Raw genomic sequence first — 25788 nt, forward strand, 5'->3', positions numbered from 1 at the left:
CCATCTGACAGCTTTCCAGATACAATATAAACAGTCCTGAGAGGCTATTGGCGAAATACCTGAACTGACTAACTTCATCAGCACACATAGGACTTTGCTACCTACAGAGAGCTCACAGAGCATATACAATCATAAACACAAGGTGAAACATCAAAAATAGGCCTTCAAGGAAAGAGTACATTTCCCAAGATAGGAAACTGCAACAGAAAAATCAAAAAAAGGATAGATTTTACAGAGAGAGAAATATACCTTATACCACAATTTATTTTTATAGGACAGGCTTCAACAGCTCCCAACAACTGGGTCACAACCTTAATGTCAGCTGACTGAAGCTGCTGCATTATTATCAGCTGAGATCTCTTTTGCATTAATGCTTTGGTAATACCACCAAACAGACTGTAATACATTAAAATGTTGGAATTAACCAGTGTTCTCTAATAAGGAGCAAGTCTCCTTCTATTATCAGGCATCAAATTGTTTTAGTATTTTGCTAGTATGTCCTCCTCTGGTACAATCTGCCAAATAAAACTGTTTGCCTGGCTATAGAGTGGATAGAAAATGTGACCGAATAAGATGCAGATAAAAACGGATACAGAAATTAGCCCTGAAGTATTGTAGATTTCCCAAGGCCTTGCTAAGAACTCAAGAAAGTGGTATATCTGGCTTTGAGAAAATTTAAATGTTCAAGCCCAAGTTTATTGTCAGAAAATGGTAGATCCTATCCAGAGAGCTTAAACAACAGCAAAAATATTTAAAGCAAGACCAAATGTTATTTATCTGTGATGCACACTGCACTCATCAGTGGAAGAACAGGTATGGTATGTAAATAGTGCCTTTATATTATAGTATGAATTTGAAACTCAGATACTAGGTATGGACCAAATCTTTCATTTTAGCAACTGGGTTATGAATATAATGGTTTGTCTAGATCAGGGATTAAATAATTTATGATTTCCTTTTTTTTTCTTTTTTTTTTCTTTTTTCTTTCTCTTTTTTCTTTTCTTTCCTTCTTTCCTTCCTTCTTTCTTTCTTTCTTTCTTGGGTATGAATTTGGCCTGCGTGTATTTCTGAAGAGTTATAGTACACACTCAAGGACACACCTGGTGCACCTGAAGTGGTTTCTCTTCTAAACAAAGGTTGATGTCATGCAGTAGGGTGCTAGTTAGAGAGCACCATTTTAATGCGGACCAAGGTCTTCTACTATATAGCTCTCTATACTTTTATGGCGCATGCAGTGTTAGATTTTTGGCACTGTTTATTATTTCATATCGTTGATGCTTTTTGATAGAGATGCTGCTACAAATCTGTTCTTTACCTATCTGTCAGTTATCAAATTATAGTCACAGATGGACTTCTCCAGCATTATCTCTCTATTTGTATTTTTTGGTGAAATATCCTAATAGCAGTGAATAGTACTTACTGAAAAGGACAGAAAAGTGTGCACTTAGTGGTTATAATTGACAGAAACAACAGGTGAATTCCTCAGTGTGTAAAAACAAAGCTGAAGCTGAATATCTAGAAAATAATCTAATCTAGAAAATACATACATTTGTAGATAAGGGCAGCAGCATATGCTCCATACCATTTCTTATATTATTAAGTCAGAAAAGATGTGTCTTGCTCTCCTTCTCTTGGCACATTTTCTTGACTGAAATTCTACCGCAACACTGTATTAAAGACAGTTCATCCTACATAACAAAGACTTCTAAAGGCTTTGTGCAGTGGTTCAAGTGAACTACCTAGACATTCTCCTTGTTCCAGTTTCTGAAAGGGAACTGCAGCTTGTTTATCCAGAATGCACCTCCAGCAGGCTGTCTTCTGACTCATAGTCACAGTAGCAAGACTGAAAGAGAGATGAGCAACATGGCTGAAGCCATGGCTTCCAGAGAAGGTTGTCCCAAGAGAGCTGGTCGGGGACAGCTTGCAGTGATCTGGTGTGGCTAGCTACTGCTAGCTGTATGACCCTGAGTATTTCATAGAACCGGCTCTCTGTTTTTGGAGTCAGTGGCACTTTCTCTTCAGGGTCTCTGGAGAGATCGAAGAGCAGTGGGGGATCATGGCGTGTGATGAATCCTCCATGGCAAAAGCAAACATGAGAATCGTAGCAACCATTAGAGTCTTCAGGACTGAAGTTTGGAGTGAAGAAGAAGACTTTCCAGACAGACTCACCTGCAGTTTACAAATACAAAACAGTCAATGATAATATGACCAACTGAAAGTCCCCTTATCTTACAAAACTCTAATTTATACCACAGGACATCAGTCTTTTGGTACAACCTCTATCTGTACACAAACCACAACATAGGGAATGAGCAAAACAAAATTAAGCAAAACATGGTGATTTTCATGCTACATATATTTATGAAATTATAATAATTATTTAATTCCCTCGGAAGAATTCTAATGAACTAAATAAAAGAAGTCTTAAAAGAACACTTTTTTAAGTAAACAGTACTAAGATCTGCATAAATATTTACTAAGACATTGCACTGTCTTCTTTTAGACATATTAAAATTTACCTTTTTCACTTGACTACATCCAGACATGATTGAGCTATGAATGCTTCTCATTTTGCTAATAAAAATAATTTCATTTTTATCTTTTTCTCCCTTCATCTCCCTGTTGCATTATCCCAGTACCCTCTGCCATACGCATACTCCCCAAACACGTTAAGACAGAGATTCTCATTTTATTAAATGTGATGACATGAACTGGTATAATGGATCCTAAATTCATGTCTTAGGCCTCTAGATGACTTTTTTTCAAAAAAAAAAAAAAGCTATTACAGTAGCTCAATTCTTAGGTGAACCTTGGCTTTGTAAAATGGGAACCAAACATCTTCCAGATAGGTCATTTTCACTTAGTTTAATTTGCTGTGTATAGACATTGAACTTTCTGCAATAGTGTAACTTTATTCACTATTTTCACTATTTGAAATACTAATAAATTCCTGGATAAAGAACTAGCAGATATCAGTCCATTCCTTCAAGAAGCACTCTTGAACAGAAGGCACCCTGGAGAACCTGCAAATACTTAAGAAAGAATTAAGCAAGAAATGGCTATTATTTTCCTTGAGCATGACAGAACAGACAGGCAGGGCAGACAGGAACAGACAGGCATTTCCAGGGAAGCACACAGTCCTTCCCAGTCAAGGAAGCATACAGTTCTCCAGAAGAAAACCAGGGAGTAATTAATCAGGAACAAAATCTGTACTTTATTATTAACAAAGGCAGGATAGTAAACAGCTGAGGGCTACAATGTCTGACTACCTGTCCATTTGAGTGTATACAGATATCACAAATAGATATCAGTAATTTACTTTGCTAAGCGCCCTATTGCTGAAACCATTTTTGTATCACCTTTTTAAACTGGGCAAAAACTCTTTTCGGTATTCTGTTGAATATTGTTAAGTCCACAGAAAGCTTGTTACTCTAGTAACAACCTGTCAAGAATTTATATGCACTGCAGTAATCAATACTCATTAATCAATTCACCAATTCACCAGAATGGAAGGCACTAGAAAATGTTGCAAGGGGACAGATGAACTGTTACATGACTTGCTGTAACTAAATCATAGTCAATGTTTAAAGATAAAAACAGGTTTAAAGAAAGAAACATCTCAGTGGATTAAAGAGTCACAGGTTGCAGTTCCTGTCTATGGCATGACTTTAAAAGACAGTGGGCTGTGAAGATAATCAGAGGGCTGGAGCACCTCTCCTATGACGAAAGGCTGAGAGAGCTGGGGATGTTCAGCCTGGAGAAGAGAAGGCTCTGGGGAGACTTTATAGCGACCTTTGAGTACTTAAAGGGGGCTTATAAAAAAGGAGAACAACTTTTTGCTTGGGTAGGTAGTGATAGGATAAGGGGGAATGGTTTTAAACTAAAAGAGAGGAGATTTAGATTAGATGTTAGGAGGAAATTCTTTACTCATAGGGTGGTGAGGCACTGGCACAGGCTGCCCAGAGAAGCTGTTGATGCCCCACCCCTGGAAGTGTTCAAGACCAGGTTGGACGAGGCTCTGGGAAACCTGATCTAGTGGGTGGCATCCCTGCCTACAGCAGGGGAGTTGGAACTGGATGATCTTTAAGGTCCCTTCCAACCCAAGCTGTTCTGTGATTCTGTGATTCTATGATTCTTTACAGCTTCTTCTATACCACAGCATTTTTCACACTGAAGGAACTTTACCTTTAGGAACCAATTCAATGACTGAATCTGGAGACTTCCAGTTCACTTAGTCTGCACTTAAATCAGGGTCAACAGTGACTGTTATCATACACAGACTGGGAGAAACCTGTGAATGCTGCTCAGGAGTCAGCACAGAGGAAGCAGCTCTAAAGGCAGAGAGCACCCTGCTGGCACAGACAATAGGACATGACAAGCTTTAAAAGGCACCGAGGGCTCTGGCTGCAACAGCAGCAATGGCTCAGTCATACTGTGGAGGAGGGACAGGACGGGAAAGAACAGGACGGGAGCATTCCTCATCTCCTTCTCCAATAACATTTTAAAATATTGGTTTGATATTTGAATTCTTTGCTGTTTTCTCAGAATTAAAATGAACAAACAAAATCTAAAGCTCCCCCTCAAATTTCTTTGAACTTAGGCACAGAACACTGCCCAGAGCAGAAATACGCCTCTCAATTATTGAGATTTAAAATTTACATTCTGGGAAGGTATATGATTCTATACTAAGCATTTCTTCAGGCTCTTTAAATTGTTTAATTGTCAAGTTGGACAATGAAGAACAGAAAAAGCCAAAGGGCATTATTAATCAGTTCTCTGTGTGCCTCTGTAGACCATACAATATTTATCCCATCTGAAAATTCAGTTCAGAGCACTATAACACCTTGTTAGAAAAGCAGAAAAAAATATATAGCTATTAAAATGTCAACTAAAAGAAATTCCAGTAAGGCCATGCACATGAGAACTCTGAGGTCAGGCTGTCTTATCATACATCTATCTTTGATTGTACACTTCTGCTGAAAGACATTGAAAAGAAATTTTCAGCCAATTTTTTTTGGTATTGGACATTGTAGCACAGGGCCATTTCAAGGGCTTGCACACAGCAATATAAATTCTGCATGGGGATTCTGAATTACAAGCAGCTCATATAGGTAAGTATAAAGATATGGGGAAAAGAAAAAATGAGGAAACTGTACCATGATTTTTGTTCCAAGACCAGGTTAGATGAGGCCCTGGGCAACCTGATCTAGTGGGTGGCATCCCTGCCCATGGCAGGGCGGTTGGAACTGGATGATCAGGTTGATCCTTCCAACCTGAGCGATTCTATGATTCCCCTGCAGAATAAAGATTTCTTCAGGTTTGCTTACATCCAGAGCATTTGTCATGTTGCAAAAAACATGTGTGGGGTTTGAGACAGCCATGTGTGTGACATCATATCATGTCTGAACTGCATTGCTAGTTTTTCCAAGAGCTGATGGTTATCAGCTGTGCTGCTATGTAAATCAAGCTTATACTACGCAAACCACTGAGCTCTGGGAGAGCAAGGCTGTTAGTGTGCAATGATCATCTGTTGCACTCCAGCGATGCTTCAGAGGGTCTGGAACTTCATGTGGTGCTGGAGGAACACCAGAGCAGATTTTAACCACCCATTTCCTAAGCATTATAAAAACTAAAGCATATCTGTCAGTCGCTGTGGCTGTGAAGCATCCAGTGTAATATACTACGATACATAAAGAACTGTCAGACTTCTAATCGGTAAAGCTGATGAGCTGCATAAGGCTGGATATTAAAAAGGGAGAGTTCTCTCCCAGTATCTCTCAGCTGATATAGAATCTCATTTTGTCAGAGGGCTAACTACAAGGATCAAATTAATCTCTCAGTAATTAACAATGCCTTTGTTCTGCAAACCATCTGGATAGTAAACTCTCTTTTCATATAAAGATATCTCTCTTCTTCAGTGAACCTAGTAGTAAAATTGTCAGGGCTCCCCCGCAGTCAGTATATCAGATCACTTCCAAAACACAACAGGCAAGCCCAAAGTCTGCAGAACCCATTGAGACCCTGTCCCAGTGTTTCACAGCTACTTTATTCAGCATCTATATTTTCCTGCAGTTCTCCAGCTCAGTGAATTGCCCAACAATTTCACCTATTCAGCCCTCCAAATACCACTTTGCACATGTAGAAAAATAAAAGCCACAGAAAGTGTACATATAAACAGTCTCAAATTAAAATAGGTTGCAATTAGTTCAAGTAAGCCTGGTATGAACACAATTGCTAAGAGTTTGATCTCCTAAACAGACTGCTCTTCTGTTTTATCTATTTATCTGTAGGATCTATTTATCCTCTCAGACTCATACAGACAACCACAGTTCCAACAGACAGGTAGCAGCCATAAGATTAAATAAAAGCTCTCGGTAAGATATATTTCTAAGATGACGTGACACAGTGGATATGGATGTCATTTCTGTTATAGTAGTAGCACTGTGCTTAATAACTGATGGCTATATCCTATTTTCTGATAAGGACTTCTTGAAGTGAATAGAAGCTATTGCTGTGTTATTCCCTGAACATTATTTTTACTGTATTTAATCTGCAACAGATAGATCTAGGTTTGCCAATATTGTCATTGCCTTTGTTCATATTATTTTGTTTCATCTTTCAAGAGAAGGACAAGTTAAACAAGTCTGTTCTTCACTGTAAGTTGGGGAGCTGGTCTCTCCTTGACTTCAGAGGCACTTGAGCATAACCCTTTGGGCATAGTGCTACATACAAATGTAAATTGCCCACAGACTTTTCCCGCATTTTGTGTGCTCTGTAGCCATGGTGAGCTCTCACGTTCTATCTTAAGGCGGCTTTTCAACATTTCTACAGAGTAACAGATGAAAGTCGCAACTCACTTGAAAACGATATTCTTCAGATAACTGTTGTTACTGCTAGATTGATTCCTTTCTTCCTGCTTTTTATATCTTTAGAGTAATTTAGAAGTGCAAGATTCTCTACTAATCTTATATAAGGTAGATATCACATGTGTATTTATTCAGCTCTTCAAATATTTAACAATTTTAACAAGATTTTGGTTGCTAAGTTCTTGTAGAACTATGTATGTCATATGGAGACTACTATTTGGTTACTATAAAGAAAACGTATTATTTTTATGAATATGTGCATTCCTCAAACAGCTAATAAAAATCTGCTATTTGAGTTCAAAATTTTGTAACTTTACTCTTTCAGTGATTTTTTTAATTTTTAGATACTTGTATCTGGGTATCTTACAATGTTACATTGTTACATCAGTTAAAAGACAGCACATTATGTCCCAGTGTAGGTGGAAAATAACTGAGTGATAATCAAAGACATAATGTTAATTTATAAGAATTGGTTGTTGATAGAAAAGGCTTGCATAAAGAACTGTGCAGAACATAAAGTATTTGTGGTAAAAACATGAAAAAAACCCTACACATTAACAGTGGTGATTTTAAAATCTTAAGGATAGAAACTGCAATGCTAAGTATCCACTAAATCTGAAAGGATTGCACAGTGGTAGACATCTAATAATCATACTGAACATTACTGGAGCAATAATACAAGACACGGTAAACCCATGCTCAGGCTGATGAAATGAAGCCAAGTCACGAGTGAATTCTTGAATGAGCCGGTGAGCAAGTGCTGTCCTATTCAGTGGAACCAGGGTGTGGTGGTTTTACTCGGGTGTGTGGCCGAGCTCCACCACAACTGCTCTCTCACTCCCCCTCCTGAAAGAGGAATGGGGAGAAAATATGATGAAAAGGTCTCAAGGGTTGAGATAAGGACGAGGAGATCACGCAGTAATTATTGTGACGGGCAAAACAGACTCAGCATAGGGAGATAGTAAGATTTATTGCCTATTACTAGCAAGCTAGAGAAGCGAGAAACAAAGGAAAGAAACCAAAAGCACCTTCCCCCCCCCCCCATCCACCCTCTTCCACCTCCTCCCTCCAAGCGGCACAGGGGAACAGGGGAATGGGGGTTATGGTCAGTCTATAGCGCTTCTTCGCCGCCGCTCCTTCTCGGTCACTCTCATCCCCTGTGCTGTGGGGTCCCTCCCACGGGATGCAGTCCTTGGTGAACTGATCCGGCGTGGGCTGCCCACAGGCAGCAGCTCTTCAAGAACTGCTCCAGATATGGGTCCGTACCATGGGGTCCATCTCTCAGGAGCAAACTGCTCCAGATATGGGTCCATACCATGGGGTCCATCCCTCAGGAGCAAACTGCTCCAACCTGGATCCCCCACAGGCGGCAGCTCCTGCCAGGTCACCTGCTCCTGCGTGGTCTCCTCTCCCCGGGCTACAGGTCCAGCCTGGAATCTGCTCCGGCAGGGGTCTTCCACAGGCCACAGTCTCCGTCGGTGCAGGTCTACCTGCTCCACCGTGGTCTCCTCCACGGGCTGCAGCATGGAACCCTGCTCCACAGTGGTACTCCATGGGCTGCAGGGGGACAGCCTGCTTCACCATGGTCCTCACCACAGGCCGCAGGGGACTTCTGCTCTGGCGCCTGGAGCACCTCTCCCCCTCCTTCTTCATTGACCTTGGTGCCTGCAAGGCTGTTCCTCACTCCTCTCACTCTCCCAGCTGCTGTGTGTTGCAGTGTTTTTTTTCCCCTGTCTTAAATCTGCTCTCACAGAGGCACAAAGCAACATAACTTATTGGCTCAGCTCTGGTCAGCAGTGGGGCCCTTACCAAACATGGGGCAGCTTCTAGATTCTTCTCACAGAAGCCACCCCTATGGCCCTCTGCTACCAAAACCTTGCCATGTAAACCCACTACACAGGGTCCACTGAATTCTGTTCTGAGTCAAGATTATTAGCTGAATGGTAGAAGCTGACAAAGAATTATCTTCCTGAAGTCTTCGTTATCATCTTCAGAAAGAATGACAGATCATTTATAGAGGTTTTTTCACTTGTTAAAGAAACTCCCAAATGGGCACAGAAATTATGTTGCTAAAAAAGGAAGTGTGAATGCAATATCATACCTCATCTTTGGAAGTCCTAGTTAGTAGAGGAACACTGAAGAATACATTTTGCCCTGGAAAGAAAAAAGGATTCCACCCATAGTAATCTGATGCATATAATCTTGACACTTGATAAAAATTTGGTTCAAGGGTCTATTCACTTGTTGAATTGTCCATATAATTTTCAATTCATCTAAACAGTAGTTGATGTCATGCTGAAGACAGAAGATAATGTTGGCACTAACAAAATTAGTGGTCTGTTTCATTGTTTCTGAGAAAAAGAGTGGTGATTTGCATGTACTGGTTTTCCACTGGAGTCAGTAATAGACATAGCTAAGAAACAAGAGTGTAACACACTTAAGAATGTAACAAAGCATAGCCACTTTGCCAAGGATGACAAAAATTAAAGAGAAATCTATTCAGAATGGTGTTTTGCCTTTTGTCCTTTCTGTCCTTCAAAAAATGCATTTTGTTAATAGAAAATAAATTGAGGACAATCACTCCTCTCTGACATAAAGTGGATGCAATCATCTTGATTGAAATGAACAGATATGCAAGATTCAGACAGCTATTTTCCTGATACTGAGTCAAACACACGAGACAAAGATGTAAAGGAAATTCTAAGCAACTACTGCAAATATTTTCAAACAAGTTTGAACTAAACAAAACCATCTCCAAGAATTTCTTCATAGATGTCTCTCCAGACATTTTTAAAAATCTTTAAAAATTTGGATATCTAAAAAACCTTTGATACACAGAATGCACAGAAATATTCCAAATCATTAATCTGAAAATTGATAATGAGTTTAATCTTTAAATAGAAAGAAAAGGGTCAAAGAAAAATGTAAACCTGTTTGACTAAGCTTGTTATGAGCCTGCATTTAGGGAATGGAAAACAGATGCCTACTAGAAATCTGTGTAAAATATGATTACTGAGCGCATGTACAATAAATGCAGTTGACCCTCTCCGTCACCAAAAATCCTGAATTAAATCTAACCACCAAAACCACAAGATATTCTGTTAAAGACAACCAGCAGGGACTATTATATACATTTATTCCTATAAAAATTTCTAGAAGCTGTCTATTACCTATTTTCATATGGAAATGTTCAAGATTAAGATTTTTCAGAGAAATTCAGCAGTCAGCCAGTGTGGACTTCTCTGCAAAAGTCAAACCTCATTTCACAGCTCTACAGTCAGCATGAATGCTTGAGTCTGAAGAGAAGCCTGGTTTTAGGAAAGCAATGGGAATATTTTCTTGTCCTTGGCAGTGTGCAAATGGATGCAGAGAGCTTCAACTGTTCTCCAGATGACTATAAGTGATGGAAAAGGTAAACAACCTTGACCCTCTCCTACTTCCCAGAATAAGAAAGGCAGACATGTGGCATAGTGAAAAACAGGCTTTACCCTTCTGAAGTGGTATAATTTGCTAAAATATCCTTACTATTAAAAACAAGACGAAAGAAGGGTCTCCTGGGCCTGTAAATGGAATGAATTCATTTTAATAACATATTATATAGGAGTTAAATGAAGAGAGCTCAGAATTATTTTGAGGACAGGTTACTTCAGCTCTGTCGATCAATTAATATAAAATCATTCCGGTGAGTGAACTCTGTTCAGTCACATAAAGTAATCAAATAATCAAAGTCTGTAATTCTGAGATTTTTTTTTTTTCATGAGGAATGGTTCACTGGATTGGTGTACAGAAGGTTTGGCTTGTGCTTTCCAAGCTGCAACCATTCCTCCTCCTTAGTTTGTAATTTAAACAAGGAGAAAGGGAAGTGTAAAGAAAAAGAAAAAGAAAGAGAGAAAAAGAGAATAGCTCATTTTTAGAGTCTGGTCTAGTTAAGTCTCTTAAAACAATTCTTTTCATAACAAGCCTATGCAACCATACTTTCAACATGATTTGAAATAGTTTGTTTTGGATATTGTATTTCCCCAATATTCCTTTATTGTCCCCGCCTCTTAAGAGTTTATATTAACTCGCAGGTCAAATTTTCACATTTTAAGCACTTGTTGTGCAAGAAACTGAAGTATTTTAAAAATCATAGAAACTTCAAAAACTTCATGCAAAAAAAAAAAAAAAAAAAAAAAAAGACACGAATAAGTCCAAAAGTATTTCTGATTAGCATTGGCCTAGCCAGAACTCAGAATCATTGGAAAATAAATTAATTTTCACTTCGGTAAAACTTTAAATTTACTTGTACTTTAATTATGTTATTTAAAAACAGAAATAATGCATAATTACTAAAAGTGAACAGTGTCTCTTTAACGTGATGAAAAAGAAACTGAGATGCTGAAATTTCTAGTGGCACAGCTAGGAATCTAGCCTGGGATTCCGCATTCTCAGAAACCAAACACAAGCTACAGAAAAAAGACTTGTTCCAAAAAGTACACCTTTGCAAGCAGAAACGTTAGGTTTATGCTCTCATTATGAATAGAAATAATGTAAATATTAAATACAGTTTTTTTTTTTTAAAGGAAAAATATAATTCATTTTTCCCCTGTATTAGGTTGATGTTGCAAGGGCTTGGTAGCAGGTGGGCTGCAGGGGTGGTCTCTGTGAGCAGAGCCCAGCAGCTGCCTCATGTCAGATCAGAGCCAGATCCAGCCAGCTCCAAAAGGGACCCACCACTGGCCAGAGCTGAGCCAGGGAGTAACGCTGGGTGGGCCTCTAGGAGAGCAGAAAAAAAGAAGGAAAAAAAACAACTGCTGCACAACAGCAGCTGGGAGAGAGAGGAGTGAGAACCAGCCCTGCAGCCCCCAAGGTCAGTGCAGCAGGAGAGCAGGAGGTGCTCCAGGCACGCAGCAGCAGTTCCCCTGCGGCCTGTGCAGGGAGAGGCCCCTGGTGGAGCAGGCTGTCCCCCTGCAGCCCATGGGTCCCATGGCAGAGCAGATCTCCACGCTGCAGCCTGTGGAGGAGCCCCGGTGGAGCAGGTGGATGTGGCCTGGAGGAGGCTGCGGCCCATGGAGAGCCCCCGCAGGAGCAGGCCCCGGGCCGGAGCTGCAGCCCGTGGAGAGGAGCCCACGCGGGAGCACGGGGTCTGGAGGGAGCTGCTGCCCGTGGGGGACCCGTGCTGGAGCAGTTTGCTCCTGGGGGATGGACCCCGTGGTACAGAGCCATGTGGGAGCAGTTCCTGAAGAGCTGCTGCCTGTGGGCAGCCCCTGCAGGCTCAGTTCGGGAAGGACGGCATCCCGTGGGAAGGACCCTACGTGGAGCAGGGGCAGGGAGTGACTGTGAAGGAGTGGTGGAGATGAAGCGTTAGGGACTGACCGCAGCCCCCATTCCCCGTTCCCCTGCGCCGCATGGGGGGAGGAGGTAGAAGAGGGTGGTTGGAGGGAAGGTGTTTATTAGCTTGCTTTTTGTTTCCCACTGCTCTAGCCTGTTATTAGTAGGCAACAAATTCTATTAATCTCCCAGTGTTGAGTCTGTTTTGTCTGTGATGCTAATTTTTGAGGGCTCTCCCTGTCCTTATTTCAACCCTTAATCCCTTTCCATTGTATTTTCTCCCTCTTTCCCTTTGAGGAAGGGGAGTGAGCAAGTGGTTGTGGTGTTCAGCTGACCAGCAGGGTAAAACCACTACATCCCCTTTATTTGTCTTTCTCTCTAGAGTAAGTTGGGAATCGAATCACAGAATCACAGAATTGAAGGGGTTGGAAGGAACCTCGAAAGATCATTAGGTCCAACCCCCCTGCCAAAGTAGGTTCCTTAGAGCAGGCTGCCCAGGTAGGCATCCAGACGGGCCTTGAATATCTCCAGAGAAGGAGACTCCACAACCTCCCTGGGCAGCCTGTTCCAGTGCTCTGTCACCCTCACTGTGAAGAAGTTCTTTCTCATGTTGGTGCGGAACTTCCTGTGCTCCATCTTATGGCCATTGCCCCTTGTCCTGTCCCCACAAACCACTGAAAAGAGGTTGGCCAAATCCCTCTGTCTCCCACACCTCAGGTATTTACACACATTGATGAGATCCCCTCTCAGTCTCCTTTTCTCCAGGCTGAACAGACCCAGGTCTCTCAGCCTTTCTTCACAGGGAAGATGCTCCAGGCCCTGTATCATCTTTGTGGCCCTCCGCTGGACTCTTTCCAGGAGATCCCTGTCTTTTTTGTACCGGGCAGCCCAGAACTGGACACAGTACTCCAGGTGAGGCCTGACCAGGGCAGAGTAGAGGGGGAGGATCACCTCCCTTGACCTGCTGGCCACGCTCCTTTTAATGCACGCCAGGATCCCATTGGCCCTCTTGGCCACGAGGGCACACTGCCGGCTCATGGTCAACCTGTCGTCCACCAGGACCCCCAGGTCCCTCTCCTCAGAGCTCCTCGCCAGCAGGTCGTCCCCCAGCCTGTACTGATATGTCCGGTTGTTCCTTCCCAGGTGCAGGACTCTATACTTGCTCTTATTAAACCTCATTCGGTTTCTTCCTGCCCATCTCTCCAGGTCTCGCTGAATGGCAGCACAGCCTTCTGGCATGTCAGCCACTCCTCCCAGCTTTGTGTCATCGGCGTATTTGCTGAGGGCAGACACTATTCCCTCATCAAGGTTGTCGATGAAGATGTCGAACAAGACCGAACCCAGCACCGACCCCTGGGGATCACCGCTGGTTACAGGTCTCCACCCGGACTCTGCGCCACCGATCACCACCCTCTGAGCTCGGCCAGTCAGCCAGTTCTCAACCCACCTCACTGTCCACTCCTCTATCCCACGCTTTCTCAGCTTTGCTAGCAGGATGTCATGGGAGACAGTATCGAAAGCCTTGCTAAAGTCAAGGTAGATGACATCCACTGCTCTCCCCCCATCTACCAAGCTGGTGATGCCATCATAGAAGGCAACGAGGTTGGTCGAACACGACTTCCCCTTGGTGAATCCATGCTGACTACTCCTCATAACCTTCTTCTCTTCCAGTTGCTTGGAGATGGCATCCAGAACAAACTGTTCCAACACCTTTCCAGGGACAGAGGTGAGACTGACTGGCCTGTAGTTTCCCGGATCCTCCTTCTTGCCCTTCTTGAAGACCGGAGTGACATTGGCTATCCTCCAGTCTTCAGGCACCTCTCCTGTTCTCCAGGACCTTTCAAAGATGATAGAGAGCGGTTCGGCGATCACCTCTGCCAACTCCCTTAGCACACGTGGATGCATCCCATCGGGACCCATGGATTTGTGTGCGTTGAGCCCACTCAGACGCTCCTTAACCACTCTCTCGTCAACCAGGGGGGAGCCCTCCATTTCCCAGACCCTTTCTCCTCCCGCCAGGGTCGAGGAGTCCCGGGGCGGGAGTCCTTGAAGCAAAGACTGAAGCAAAGAAAGCATTCGGTATCTCCGCCTTCTCGGCATCTCCCGTTACCAGGACACCCCCCTCATTCAGCAAGGGACCCACATTATCCCTAGTCTTCCTTTTACTGTTTACATACTTAAAATAACCCTTCTTATTATCTTTTATCTCTTTTGCGAGCCTCATCTCTAGGTGGGCTTTAGCCTTCCTCATCGCGTCCCTGCAGGCCCTGACAACACTTCTATACTCCTCCCAAGAGGACAGGCCCTTTTTCCACATTTCATAGACCTTCCTCTTCCTTTTGATCTTATCGATGAGCTCCTTGCTCATCCATGCAGGTTTCCTGCCCCCCATCCCCGATTTCCTACTCTTAGGGATGCACCGATGCTTGGAGGAAGTGCTGTTTAAATGTTGCCCAGCTCTCACAAGCACCCTTGCCTTCTAGCAACCTAGCCCATGAGATACTCCCAAGCAGGTCCCAGAAGAGGTCAAAGTTGGCTCTCTGAAATTCCAGGGTAGCAATCCGGCTTTTAGCCTTACTTCTTCCACCAAGTTCCGTCTTGAACTCCACCATCTCATGGTCGCTGCATCCCAAGCTGCCCCCAACCTTCACATCCCTAACAAGCCCATCCCTGTTGGTAAGGACAAGGTCCAGAAGCACCCCCCGCCTCATCAGCTCCTCCACCACCTGCGTCAGAAAATTGTCTTCAACGCATTGTACGAACCGTTTGGACTGCGCGTGCCTGGCCGAGTTGCTTACTCAACAGATGTCTGGACAATTGAAGTCCCCTATGAGACCAGCACCCGTGATCATGAGGCTACTACCAGCTGCTTGTAGAAGGCCTCATCGACCTCCTCTTCCTGATCTGGTGACCTGTAGTACACCCCCACAACAGTGTCCCCCATACCAGCCCACCCCTTAATTCTCACCCACAAGCTCTCCACTTGTCCTTCACCCTCCCCCAGGTGGAGCTGGGTACACTCTAATTGCTCCCTCACATAAATGGCAACCCCACCTCCCCCACTTCCCCAGCCTGTCTTTCCTAAAAAGGACATAGCCCTCCATGACAGCGTTCCAGTCATGCGAGCTGTCCCACCACGTCTCTGTGATTGCAACGAGATCGTGGCCCTGCGACCGAACACAGATCTCGAGCTCATCCTGTTTATTTCCCATGCTCCGCGCATTGGTATACAGGCACTTTAGGGAAGCAGCAGGCACAGTTACCCCTGGAGGGATGCAAGAAGAAGATTCTGGATGGGGTATCGGGATCATTACCTTCTCTTGAGGAGCCCTCAGACAATCCTGTGGGACAACTCAGAGGTTTTTCCCTACTATCTTCAACAGTGACAGCAGTGACAACTTCCCCCAGCCCTTCTCTGTCACTTTTAGCTCCCCTCCCTTCCCCCATCAAAAAAAAACACCTAACTTAAAGCCCTGGTAATCAGCCCAGAGAGCTTGCTCCCAAACACACTTGTGCCCCACTTGCTGAGTTGGAGTCGGTCAGCAGCCCACATACCTGGCTTCTCAAAGGACTGCCCAAAATTGAAATACCCAAATCCTTGGTCCAGACACCACCTCCTCAGCCAGTCGTTCACCTGTCCCGTCCTTCTCCTTCTTTCTGGGTCCTGGTCACCCAGTGGGAGGACAGAGGAGAACACTACGTGCACCCCCAACCCGTTCAACAACCTTCCCAGGGATGCAAAGTCCGTTTTAATATTCCTCCTTTTTCTAGTTGCAGCTGCCCGGGATCCAACCTGAATGACAAGAGGATAGTAGTCCTCCAGTTTAATGAGCTGTGGCAGAGCCCTCCTAATGTCTCTGACACGTGCCTCAGGAAGACAGCACACCTCTCTGGATAGGTTATCTGGGCAACAAATGGGAGCCTCAGTGCCACTCAGCAAGGAGTCTCCGATCACTAAGACTCTCCGCTCTTTTTTTTGTGCCACTGGTTGTGATGCAGTGCTCCATCCGGCCCCGATCCCTATGCTCAGTATTTCCCCCAGTCTTGACACGCTTCTCAGGGTTGCTTCCCAGGTTCGGACTACTGTCCAGACCCTCAACCTCTTCCTTTTCTTCCCTGAGAGCCTCAAATCTATTACCCAGGGACACTGTGGGGGTTGGTGGCACCGTGGGTGTTGGGGGCAAACGTCTCTTTCTGCTTCGAGCTGAGATGAGGGTCCAGCCCCTTTTCTCTTGTGGGCGGTCAAGCTCTCTGTCCTGCATGTGATCGGCTGGGTCAGCTACTACCCCTTGCAGGGACTCAGGAGGGGGCTGCTGGGCATCAGCAGGGGCAGGTTGACACCTCCTATCTGTAACCCTCAGAGACTCTCAGGAGCCCCGATTTCTCGCTGCAGCCCAGCCACCTGCTCGAGGAGTTCCTTAAGCAGGGCACACCTGCACCCATGACTGCCCTGTCTTCTCTCAGGACCCAGGTGGGTCTCCAGATTCCAGAGCTCCACGCAGTCACCTGTCTGGACTGCCACTTCCCCCCTCAGGGGATCCACCTGAGTGCCCCCCACATCCCAGTATATGAACAGGCTTTCCATATAGCTTCACGGTAATTCTGCTGTTCTTTTCACACAGCAGAGCCAAGAGAAGAAAATAATGTAAAGGATTTGTCATGTTTGTCAAAGGAAACACTTTCTTACCTAAAATATTGGTACCAGAAATGTGTATCTGTTGATTAGGTCAAGTTTCTTGAGCTTGATATAATTAGTTTTGTGGTTTGTGTTTAAACTAGAAATGCTCTTCTCCCCTTCAGCTGTTATGTTATTTCACACTTACCAAGTAATACACCCCTACTGCATCACCAAAATTCATCTGCAGCTGCTCTGATGTGATGCTCAAGATAGCAAATTAAAACAGTTACTCAGGTAGGTTAGGTAAATGACATGATGTTTGCTCTGCTTCCTCCACCTCTTGTGGTTGAATTACTGAAAACAAACTAAGGATTTGGGAGATCATTTGGGATTTTTGGAGGTTTTCCTTGATTTTGGTGCCTCCATGTAAGATCATGCAGTGGAAAACAAACAAACAAACAAACAAAACCACAAGGGGGCAAATAAGGAGTGAAGTTGATGCTTACAAAACAAGTTAGGAAGCAGGGGAAACAAAGTAACTTCAATAATCAAGGAGATTAAAATATCATAATGAACTTCATCAGATGAAGTTTCAGATGTTTGACACAATTCAAAAAAAAAGTGTGTCTTTTGATAACATCAAAGAATAAAATCAGGAGCAAAAAAATAAACCCAAAAGAACGTTATTGAGACCTCATTAATGTATATAAATATCTGAGGGGAGGATGTCGAGAGGATGGAGCTGCTCTCTTTTCAGTTGTGCCCAGCAACAGGACGAGAGACAATGGGCACAAACTGAAGCACAGGAGGTTCCGGCTGAATAGGAGGGGCACTTCTTTACTGTGAGGGTGACAGAGCACTGGGACAGGTTGTCCAGAGAGGTTGTGGGGTCTCCTTCTCTGGAGATATTCAAAACCTGCCTGGATGCCATCCTGCGTAATGTGCTCTAGGTGATCCTGCTCGGCAGGGGGGTTGGAATAGATTATCTTCAGAGGTCCCTTCCATCCTCACTCCATTGGTCCCCCAACCCCATCCATTCTGTGATTAAAAAAAAAAAAAAGGAAAATGGATGGACTTGTGAAGCAAAGAAACAGAAAGGGCAAATGTCAGGGAAATCCTCATGAAGGTCAGAGTTTATTACAATTTCTGCAGCTGCAGAACGAAAAGACACACATAAAGATCTATTAAGAGGATCAAAAGGAGATTTACTGTAAGCAAGACTAGGAGTACAGAAATGGAGAGAGAAAGGGAAATAAATAGATGGGAAAAGGATGAAAACAGGGTAAAAGGATACAGTTCAGAGACGAGAAAGGGGATACTCTTTGTCCAACAAAAATGTGTTTTAAGTGAACTGAAGACTTGTGAGTTATCCTGAAGGAAAAGTGAATTTCTGCCACAGCCTTGCTATTTTAATTCAGATACTTGTTGCTGTTTAAATCCTTCATGAGACTGTGTAGCTGAACCAGTGGAGAACAGATATAAATCCACATCATGCTGACACTTTAATGTTTTTCATGGATGGTGACCCTCAAAACAGAACAGGAATGGACTTCCACTGCAGCAATGGACTTCCACTGTTGAGGAATTTCAAGCAAAAACTTTGCTGCAGACTATAATCAGTAAAAGATATGCCTATGTATCTATGGAAACTTGTTACTTACTGTTACAAGTTTCTATATGATTTCTCTAATAGATTACATTGGCATTGCATGCTGCTATTCAGATGAAATCTGATGACAAAGAAGTTTAATGTGTCTTACTGAGGTTTATAAAGTAATTGTGGGGAAGGACCCCTATGCCTCCACAGTAAGAGCTACCCCAACCAGCAACAGCATTTACTTCTAAGAAAGAATAATAATAAGAAACCTCTCAGAGATTTGATAGCTAACAGCCAATGTAAATGAATATTTTAGTTTTGTGTTAAAAGGAAAATTGAACATGAGAAGCAAGTGGCACTTTCTTAATTGGATTTTAAAGAGTGTTATGCCCACGTAACTCAAACCAGGATCTGTATCTATTCTGTCCTTTTCTTTTCTGACCACTCATGTCAGATCTTTCATGACACTAATGTCTGGATAAAATGCTGTTCAGTTATACAAAACTAATTCACTCTTCGTATTTTACTACACAGTCTAACCTATCTATTTTATTTATTACATATTTTTAAACTTATATTTTTATAACATATTTTTATTTGAACCTCTGCTGGTTTAAAAGAAAAACTACACTAATTAAATTACGTGATCTCGAAATTCCCAGTCAACTTCAAAAGACTCAAACAGTGTCATTCCTGACAGTTAGCAAAATATTTGTGTTTTTCACATTGCAAAAAACGTAGCAAGACACTTCTAATTTTATAGTCATGGTACTTAGTAGGATTTACTGCGCATTACTATACTCCTATATAGTATGTAATTTGACAATCTGGTCATCTCACCTCATTTTGGATCTCTGCAAGGTGGAAATCTTTATGAAATCTAGTTGCCGCTGTTAGTCATCTGCTCCTTACCTTTGTTAGAATTCTGCTTTAGGGTGAGAATGATTCTGCTCATTTCCCTTTTGAAGAGAGTGATTAGCTCAGGTTAGCTCAGATGTAGAAGTTTACACTTACTTGTCAGCACCATCCTCAAAATTTGCTAAAAATCCAGAGCCCTGAGGGCACTAACAAGCCTTAATGACCCTGCCCAGTCCTATGCTGGACCCCCATTCATGAACCCTACACATAGCCCAGGATCCCCATTTTGTCTCAGTCTGAGGCCATCAGTCCCTGCCCAAGTGTTATTGTAAGAGTGCTACTCCCCAGTCCCATCTCTGGATGGCCCAAAGTTGTGGCCTTTCTTATAGCTGTCTCCATTCCCATCTATTCCTGCTCCTGACTGGACTCCATGCTTAGACCCTGAACCTGGGTCATCACTTCACTAGGGATAGTGACAGACCCTATTATCAGCACTCAGCTCTGCTCACTCTGCACAGGTGCTGCAAGACCTGCTGCGCGCTGCCAGTGGGGGCACTTCCAGTGCTGGAGTCCCTTACAGTTCCTGTCCTGTCCCTCTAAGCAGCAGCCCAGCTCCAGCTGCTGCCTGACCAACCTTGTTCCATGGTCATCCACACTACAATTACCTGTAAATTTTCATTCTTCGAGGAACAACTTTCTTGAAATACGTTTTGTTTCCCTCATCACAATGAATTATGTTTTTAAGAAGATATGGTTATTTTTCTTTCCTTTCAGTTCTTTATGTAATTATTGCCTACCACTCTTACGACTTGAATAAGAAGCTACATCTTTGCTCCTTAACTGTCTGTCAAGCAAAAAATAGCCAAGCAGAAATCAAAGGTACTGAGCAGATTTGCTTTCTTACACATCATAGAGGTTCTGGTGAAAAGCACTGCTGTTGCAGTCTTCCTGCTGGAGTCACTTTCAGAGTAAGACATCACCCCAAGTTAGAGAATCAAAACTCCCATCTCTCCAGAATTCTATAGTCCGTCTTCAGTTTCGCTTCCTAAGAGCAAATATCTATTTACAAGGTGTTGCTGCTTGTGAAAGATCCCAAAGTGCTCATAGATAGTGGGCTGAACATCTCCTCCCCTCAAGTATATGTAAAGTCTACATATTTAACTGAGGTGGCCAGAAAATACAGAGAGAGGTTTGTAGATTTTTTTTTCTTAAAAATTAACAATAACAAAACACCAAGCAATCAAACAGAAAAACAAAACAAAACAAAATACCACACACAAAACTTCCTTTTTCATAAAAATTACTACGGTATACTTTATTCTTCTTCTTATTATTATTTTTATTATTTATTTTGTAATGTCTCACTCATCCTTAAGAATTGTTGAGTGACCTCTGAAATGGTCACAAGCTAAAGTACATATGAATTGACTCTGCTTATGTGATGGCAATACTTTTCTTATTTTAATATATGCAGTTTCTTCTGTTCCAGCTCTAGCAAATAAGAACAAAAGCTCATTTCAGGTATTTCAAATGAATTTTATTTTTGTCATCTAATTCATTCCCCTGCCACTGCATGATTGTTCCCTACAATGTATTTTTTAGAGCTTTCTTGATGGATGGTGTATTCTATTGTAACTTTTGTGCTACTATCATTCATTTCCTTTATTGCAGAAGACAAAAAAAAGACATTTTGTTGGCACATTCCTTTCACTTACTGTTTTATCTAGTAACTTTTTCAAATACACATCCTCCACCAACTTTTGCTGGAGTTTAAATAAAGATTTTGGCACAGGTCTCAGAGTTCATTTGGATTGCCCCCATTCCTCATTGCGTTGACTGTTCTAAATTCCATTTCTACATCTTTTTTAGAGTTATGGTCCACTGAAGCAAATATTTAAATTCCTGTGAATTTATTGAGAGGATGTTTTCACCTTGTTTGCCTTCAGTTTAACAAAGTATTTATATCTTAGCTTAAGGATTCAAATACTAACCTCATGCTTAAATTTAGCAATGTGCAATGCAATCCGTGACTGAAGCTACATGTGTGTTCAACTAATTGTTTAATGAAGGATCTACATATGCTCTTAAACTCCCATTAAATTCCATACTTCAAACTACTTTTGAAAACAAAATATGCAAAAAGTTGAGTAAATTATTATTATTAGAGAATCTGAAGCCGTTTTCTTAAAACAAAAGTCCTGTACACTGGACAACTCTACATTGCAGAAAAAAACACTGTTTGGCATTCAGATCCTATCTTGCTGAAGATTAAACTAATGTCTGCTTAGCAACATCATCTAACTCTAAGCATAAATTCCTCCGTTTCCCAAGTTACCACCAGTAAAATCTTGTTGCCTTTTCTTCTGGTATATTCATGGACATATGCACGATACCCAGGTAACTCCAGGTGTTTTTGAACTATGTGGTGCATGAACTTGGGCCCCCTGGAGAGATTCAGCAGCATAGTCTTACTATCTTACTCAGCTCAGCTGAGAGATGTAATCAGCTCTGGAGTGAGTTCACACCAGAAAAAAGCAGCAAGGGACCTGGGAAACTCCAGCCACTGACCTTCATTCTTTATGCATGAAGGATTTCTTTTTTTCCCATGGCAAAATGCTTTCTGATTGTTTTTTCCTCCAGTCTCTTGAAACAGTTGTAGGAGGGTAGGTAAACCTCAGCTGTCAGTGAGGTGTCAGAGAGAGTGTTTCTTCTCTTTGGCTTGCTCTCCTAGTTTAAACTAACTACTATTCAATGTAGTAATTCTAGCTTGGCTCAGAGTGTCTTTGAAGAGGGCGCTTATGTCACAATTTTAATCCAACATTTATTATTTATTGCACCACTATGACGTCCAGGCTCTGTTACACAAGACAGTTACAAAGTTGAGTTAAACAAAGACAGTCTCATGAAAACATTTTCATCTTCTTTTTGCTAGCCTAAGAATATGCTCCAATAGATTATGGCTTAGGTTAATGGCCTTAACCCCTTATTTTAGGAAGTAATATCAATAAATAGAACAAATAACAGCTTGCTGTCAAAAGTCATTCAGTTACACATTGTACTTCCTCCAGACAACTGAAAATGCTTTTGGCATTACATGACAAGATATAAATTTTATATATGCCCTCCCTCCCCACTGTAGTTAAGAGTGATAAGAGCACTCAAAGGATATTGTGAAATACAAACATCTGCATACTGGTAGGCTTTTTTTTTGGGCTTTTGAATCTTACATTCAATTTTTAATTCATAGCTCTACAAACTCAGTTTGCATCTCTCGATTGTAGCTAGTTTCTTTGCCAAAATACTCTCTAAAGATCTGTGACAATAGTAAGGATAATAGAGAACACTAGGAAATGTTTTCCTATTGTATTCACTACCATGGCTCCTTCTTCTATGCCATTTTCCAAAAGAGAATTGACAGACATTTACCACAACAAGTTTAGTAACTAATTAAAATATGGGAATCCAGGCAATGTTTACATGGTTGTTGAACTTTCTCTTACATTTCCAAAGATGTTTCTAATAGGCTGGCATTCACAATGAATATGCCCAAGCTTAAACTCTATTTCTTTCTTAATACTGGGTCGGTATTCTAATTCAAGGTCTTCACATTTAGGGCATGTAAACATGAAAAGGAACCTGAATTTCAGCTAGAATTAGAAATTAGGAAATCTCCCAGTCAAACTGCATTCAAAATGAAGTCAGGCCAAGCAGATAGACTTCGTAAACAAATTTCCTATCACCAAAATCCCTACCTACACTTTAAAGGTTTTTCCCGTCTTGCTGATTCTCACAGGTTTGTCTAGTTTTAATTTTGGACCACAACTTTCTTCTTGTCTATCTAGCATAAAAAGAACCAAAAACTAAATGTAAAAAAGGCTGTCTGCTTCCACAACCATCTCTGCAAGAAGAGAACAAAACTTACCAGAAGAGGAGTAAAATGCACCTATATAGAATATTGCACAGCCATGTAAGTCCTTGGATGACCAAAGAACATGGATACTTTAAGCCTTGCTAAATGTGATCCCCTCCGTGCCTGAGACACAGTGTGTTCTCATACACCTTTTCAGAATACATAACAAACCGAAATACAGAATCTAACAACAAATGGGGGTGAGGATATATCTGAGGTCAATTAATCCACAAATGGAAAAAAAAATATTGAAACTGATAAGGAAAGACAAAGTACAATCTTTGTGAGCACTTTTTCTTGTATGTCTAGGCAGAGAGTGCATCAACTGGCTCAGCCAAGCGTTGCCTGCCTGCTGCTTGCTGCCTCTTTCTTGCCATGGCCATAACTCTTCCCTATGAAAGTAGTACTAACTTGTACAAAGATTAATCATGTCTTACAATACGAAGAACTACTTGGTAGAGAATAGTCAGGCAGTTGCGCATGTGGGTACTGCCTTTTTTTAGTTCTAATCATTTGCCATATCCTAACTTTGAGAATTAATCACCAATGGAATAATCCTTTGCAGCATTCAAATAATTATTTTTCTCACAGAGCAGTATGTTGCTTTTGTTTATTTCTGTCTTCAAAATGTGAACACTTCTCAGTTACCAATTTACAGTTGGATTAAATGCTTTGAAGGACCACCATTAAAAATACTTTGTGAAATATAAGTAGTACCATTTCTTTTTTTTTTTTACCTCAACCTGCTAGTTGTTAAACATTCAAAGATACTTCTCAGAATTTAGTACTATTTATGTTTTTTTTTCTTTCTTTTTTTTTTTTCCAAAAATCAGTATGTCATAACTCTATTTAAAAGCTCCAGCACAAATTAAAACACTTCCTACATGGAGACCTGAAGCATTTTGGCATATGAAAAGGGGGAAAAAAGAGGCCTTTGATAATGTTCAGGAGCTACAGGCAGTGTAAAATTTATTTAGTATCAAGTTCCAAAATCTAGTTAAAGCATTTAGCAGCACCTTTTCTTGATCATTTCAGAAACCTTGTGAACACCTGCATGGTGTTCTAGGTCAAGTTTTTGTTGCTACTACAGAGTCCTGGTATTTGGAGCTATTTGGTATTCCTGAGATCACCAGAACTTCTAAATGATCTAGCAGACCTGCTAGGGCAGAGCTGAATGAACTGAAGCAGATGAATAAACAACCTGTATTTTCGTACAATTTCTGTTGCAATTCTCAGTTTCTGTTCTATCCAGTAATAGATTTCATTTCTGTTGACTGTGAAAATAGATGGGGACATTTGTATTCAGGACTTACAGTTGTGCTAAGATAAACCTATTAATGCACTTTGCAAGATTTTTTGAAGCATAAACCTGTAAATTGTCAAAGCATGACATTCATTAGAACAATTTAATTTGTATAAAACCTGTAAATATTGTAATTTTGGTATACCTGAATATCATAATCCAAGTATTTCAAGTATCGTAATCCGTTTTCCTAATGTTTTTCATTTTAATATAATCCATGAGTCAAGTATCATAATCCATTTTCTACAAATAAAGAATAAAGAATGCATCTGATTACTAACCTTTTTTTTTTCAAACTAGAGAGAAAAAAATAGAGAATGAAGCCTAAAATATTCTGTAGTCTCTAAATTTTCTTTCAAAGTTTAAATTGACAACTGCAAATAGGACTCTAAACAGAATTCTGTGTGCTTTCTACTTTTATTTGATTAAGAAAAATGGAAAAAAGAATAAGAAAAGCCATTCAAACCCTACACTTAAGCATGACAAAACAGGCCCACCGTCTTCTATCCCTCATTTGCTTGATTCTAGTTCAGGTCTTATGCTGACCAGATCTGTTAGGCTGAATTCTTCCAAATGATTTTTTTTTTTTTTTTTAGAAAATTACAAGCTTTTGTGGCAAAACTCTTTTCCTAGAGAGCATTTCAATACTTCTTCACTTCTGTGAAGCATATCATAGAATTATAGAATCATAGAATCATTAAGGTTGGAAAAGACCTTCAAGATCATCTGGTACAACCATCACCCATGTTCCTAAGCACCACGTCCAACCTTTCCTTGAACACCCCCAGGGATGGTGACTCCACCCCTTCCAATGCCTGACTACTATTTCTGAGAAGAAATGTGTTTACCTTCATGCTTATGCATAAGCTCATGCCTCCACAGCATACATACAAATAGCCCTTACCAATTAAACTTTTTTTCTTAAAAAAAAGTTTTGTTTAAGTTTAGTTTTTCCAATACTGATCCAAACACTCATGGGCTACAGTTGCTTCTGAATCATAAAGATATATGCTCTTAGAGCCTCTGGCTACAGCTGAAAATTGGCTTTAGTAGCAAGTGCACTTTTTTCAGAATCCAAAAATTATTGTCAACTATAAATACTACAAGCAATTTATCACTAAGTATTACAGAACTGACAGTATTGTTCTTTATAGGTACAACTAATAAATTTAAACTTGTATATAATAGTTTTGAATCAAAGTTAAGTTTGGGGATTAGGCATTGAGAAATAAAACAATAAAAACCTGATTTCATATAGTGCATTGAGTGCAGTCTTCAGATAAAAAAAAATGGGAGGAGCTTTCATGCTAAAAGTATTATTTTAGC

At 41.4% G+C, this 25788-nt stretch overlaps 1 protein-coding gene across 5 annotated transcripts in view; it reads right to left on the reverse strand.

Annotated features, from left to right (window-relative positions):
* Nucleotides 1-246: 246 nt before the first annotated feature.
* Nucleotides 247-25788, reverse strand: part of STS (steroid sulfatase) — a 120197-nt gene continuing 94655 nt past the window's right edge. For 2 of the 5 annotated variants that reach the window (XM_035542095.2, XM_035542094.2), the window contains exon 13: nt 247-2169. In XM_035542095.2, the coding sequence (XP_035397988.1) occupies nt 1787-2169 (383 nt within the window). In that variant the 3' untranslated portion in view covers nt 247-1786. Of the gene's footprint in view, nt 2170-7914; nt 8855-8967; nt 9021-25788 lie in introns of those variants that run through there. The other 3 variants (XM_035542096.2, XM_050709299.1, XM_035542097.2) reach the window with 3 other exon arrangements.

Source organism: Cygnus atratus, chromosome 1, assembly GCF_013377495.2.
Source record: "Cygnus atratus isolate AKBS03 ecotype Queensland, Australia chromosome 1, CAtr_DNAZoo_HiC_assembly, whole genome shotgun sequence".
NCBI classification, from domain to species: Eukaryota; Metazoa; Chordata; class Aves; order Anseriformes; family Anatidae; genus Cygnus; species Cygnus atratus.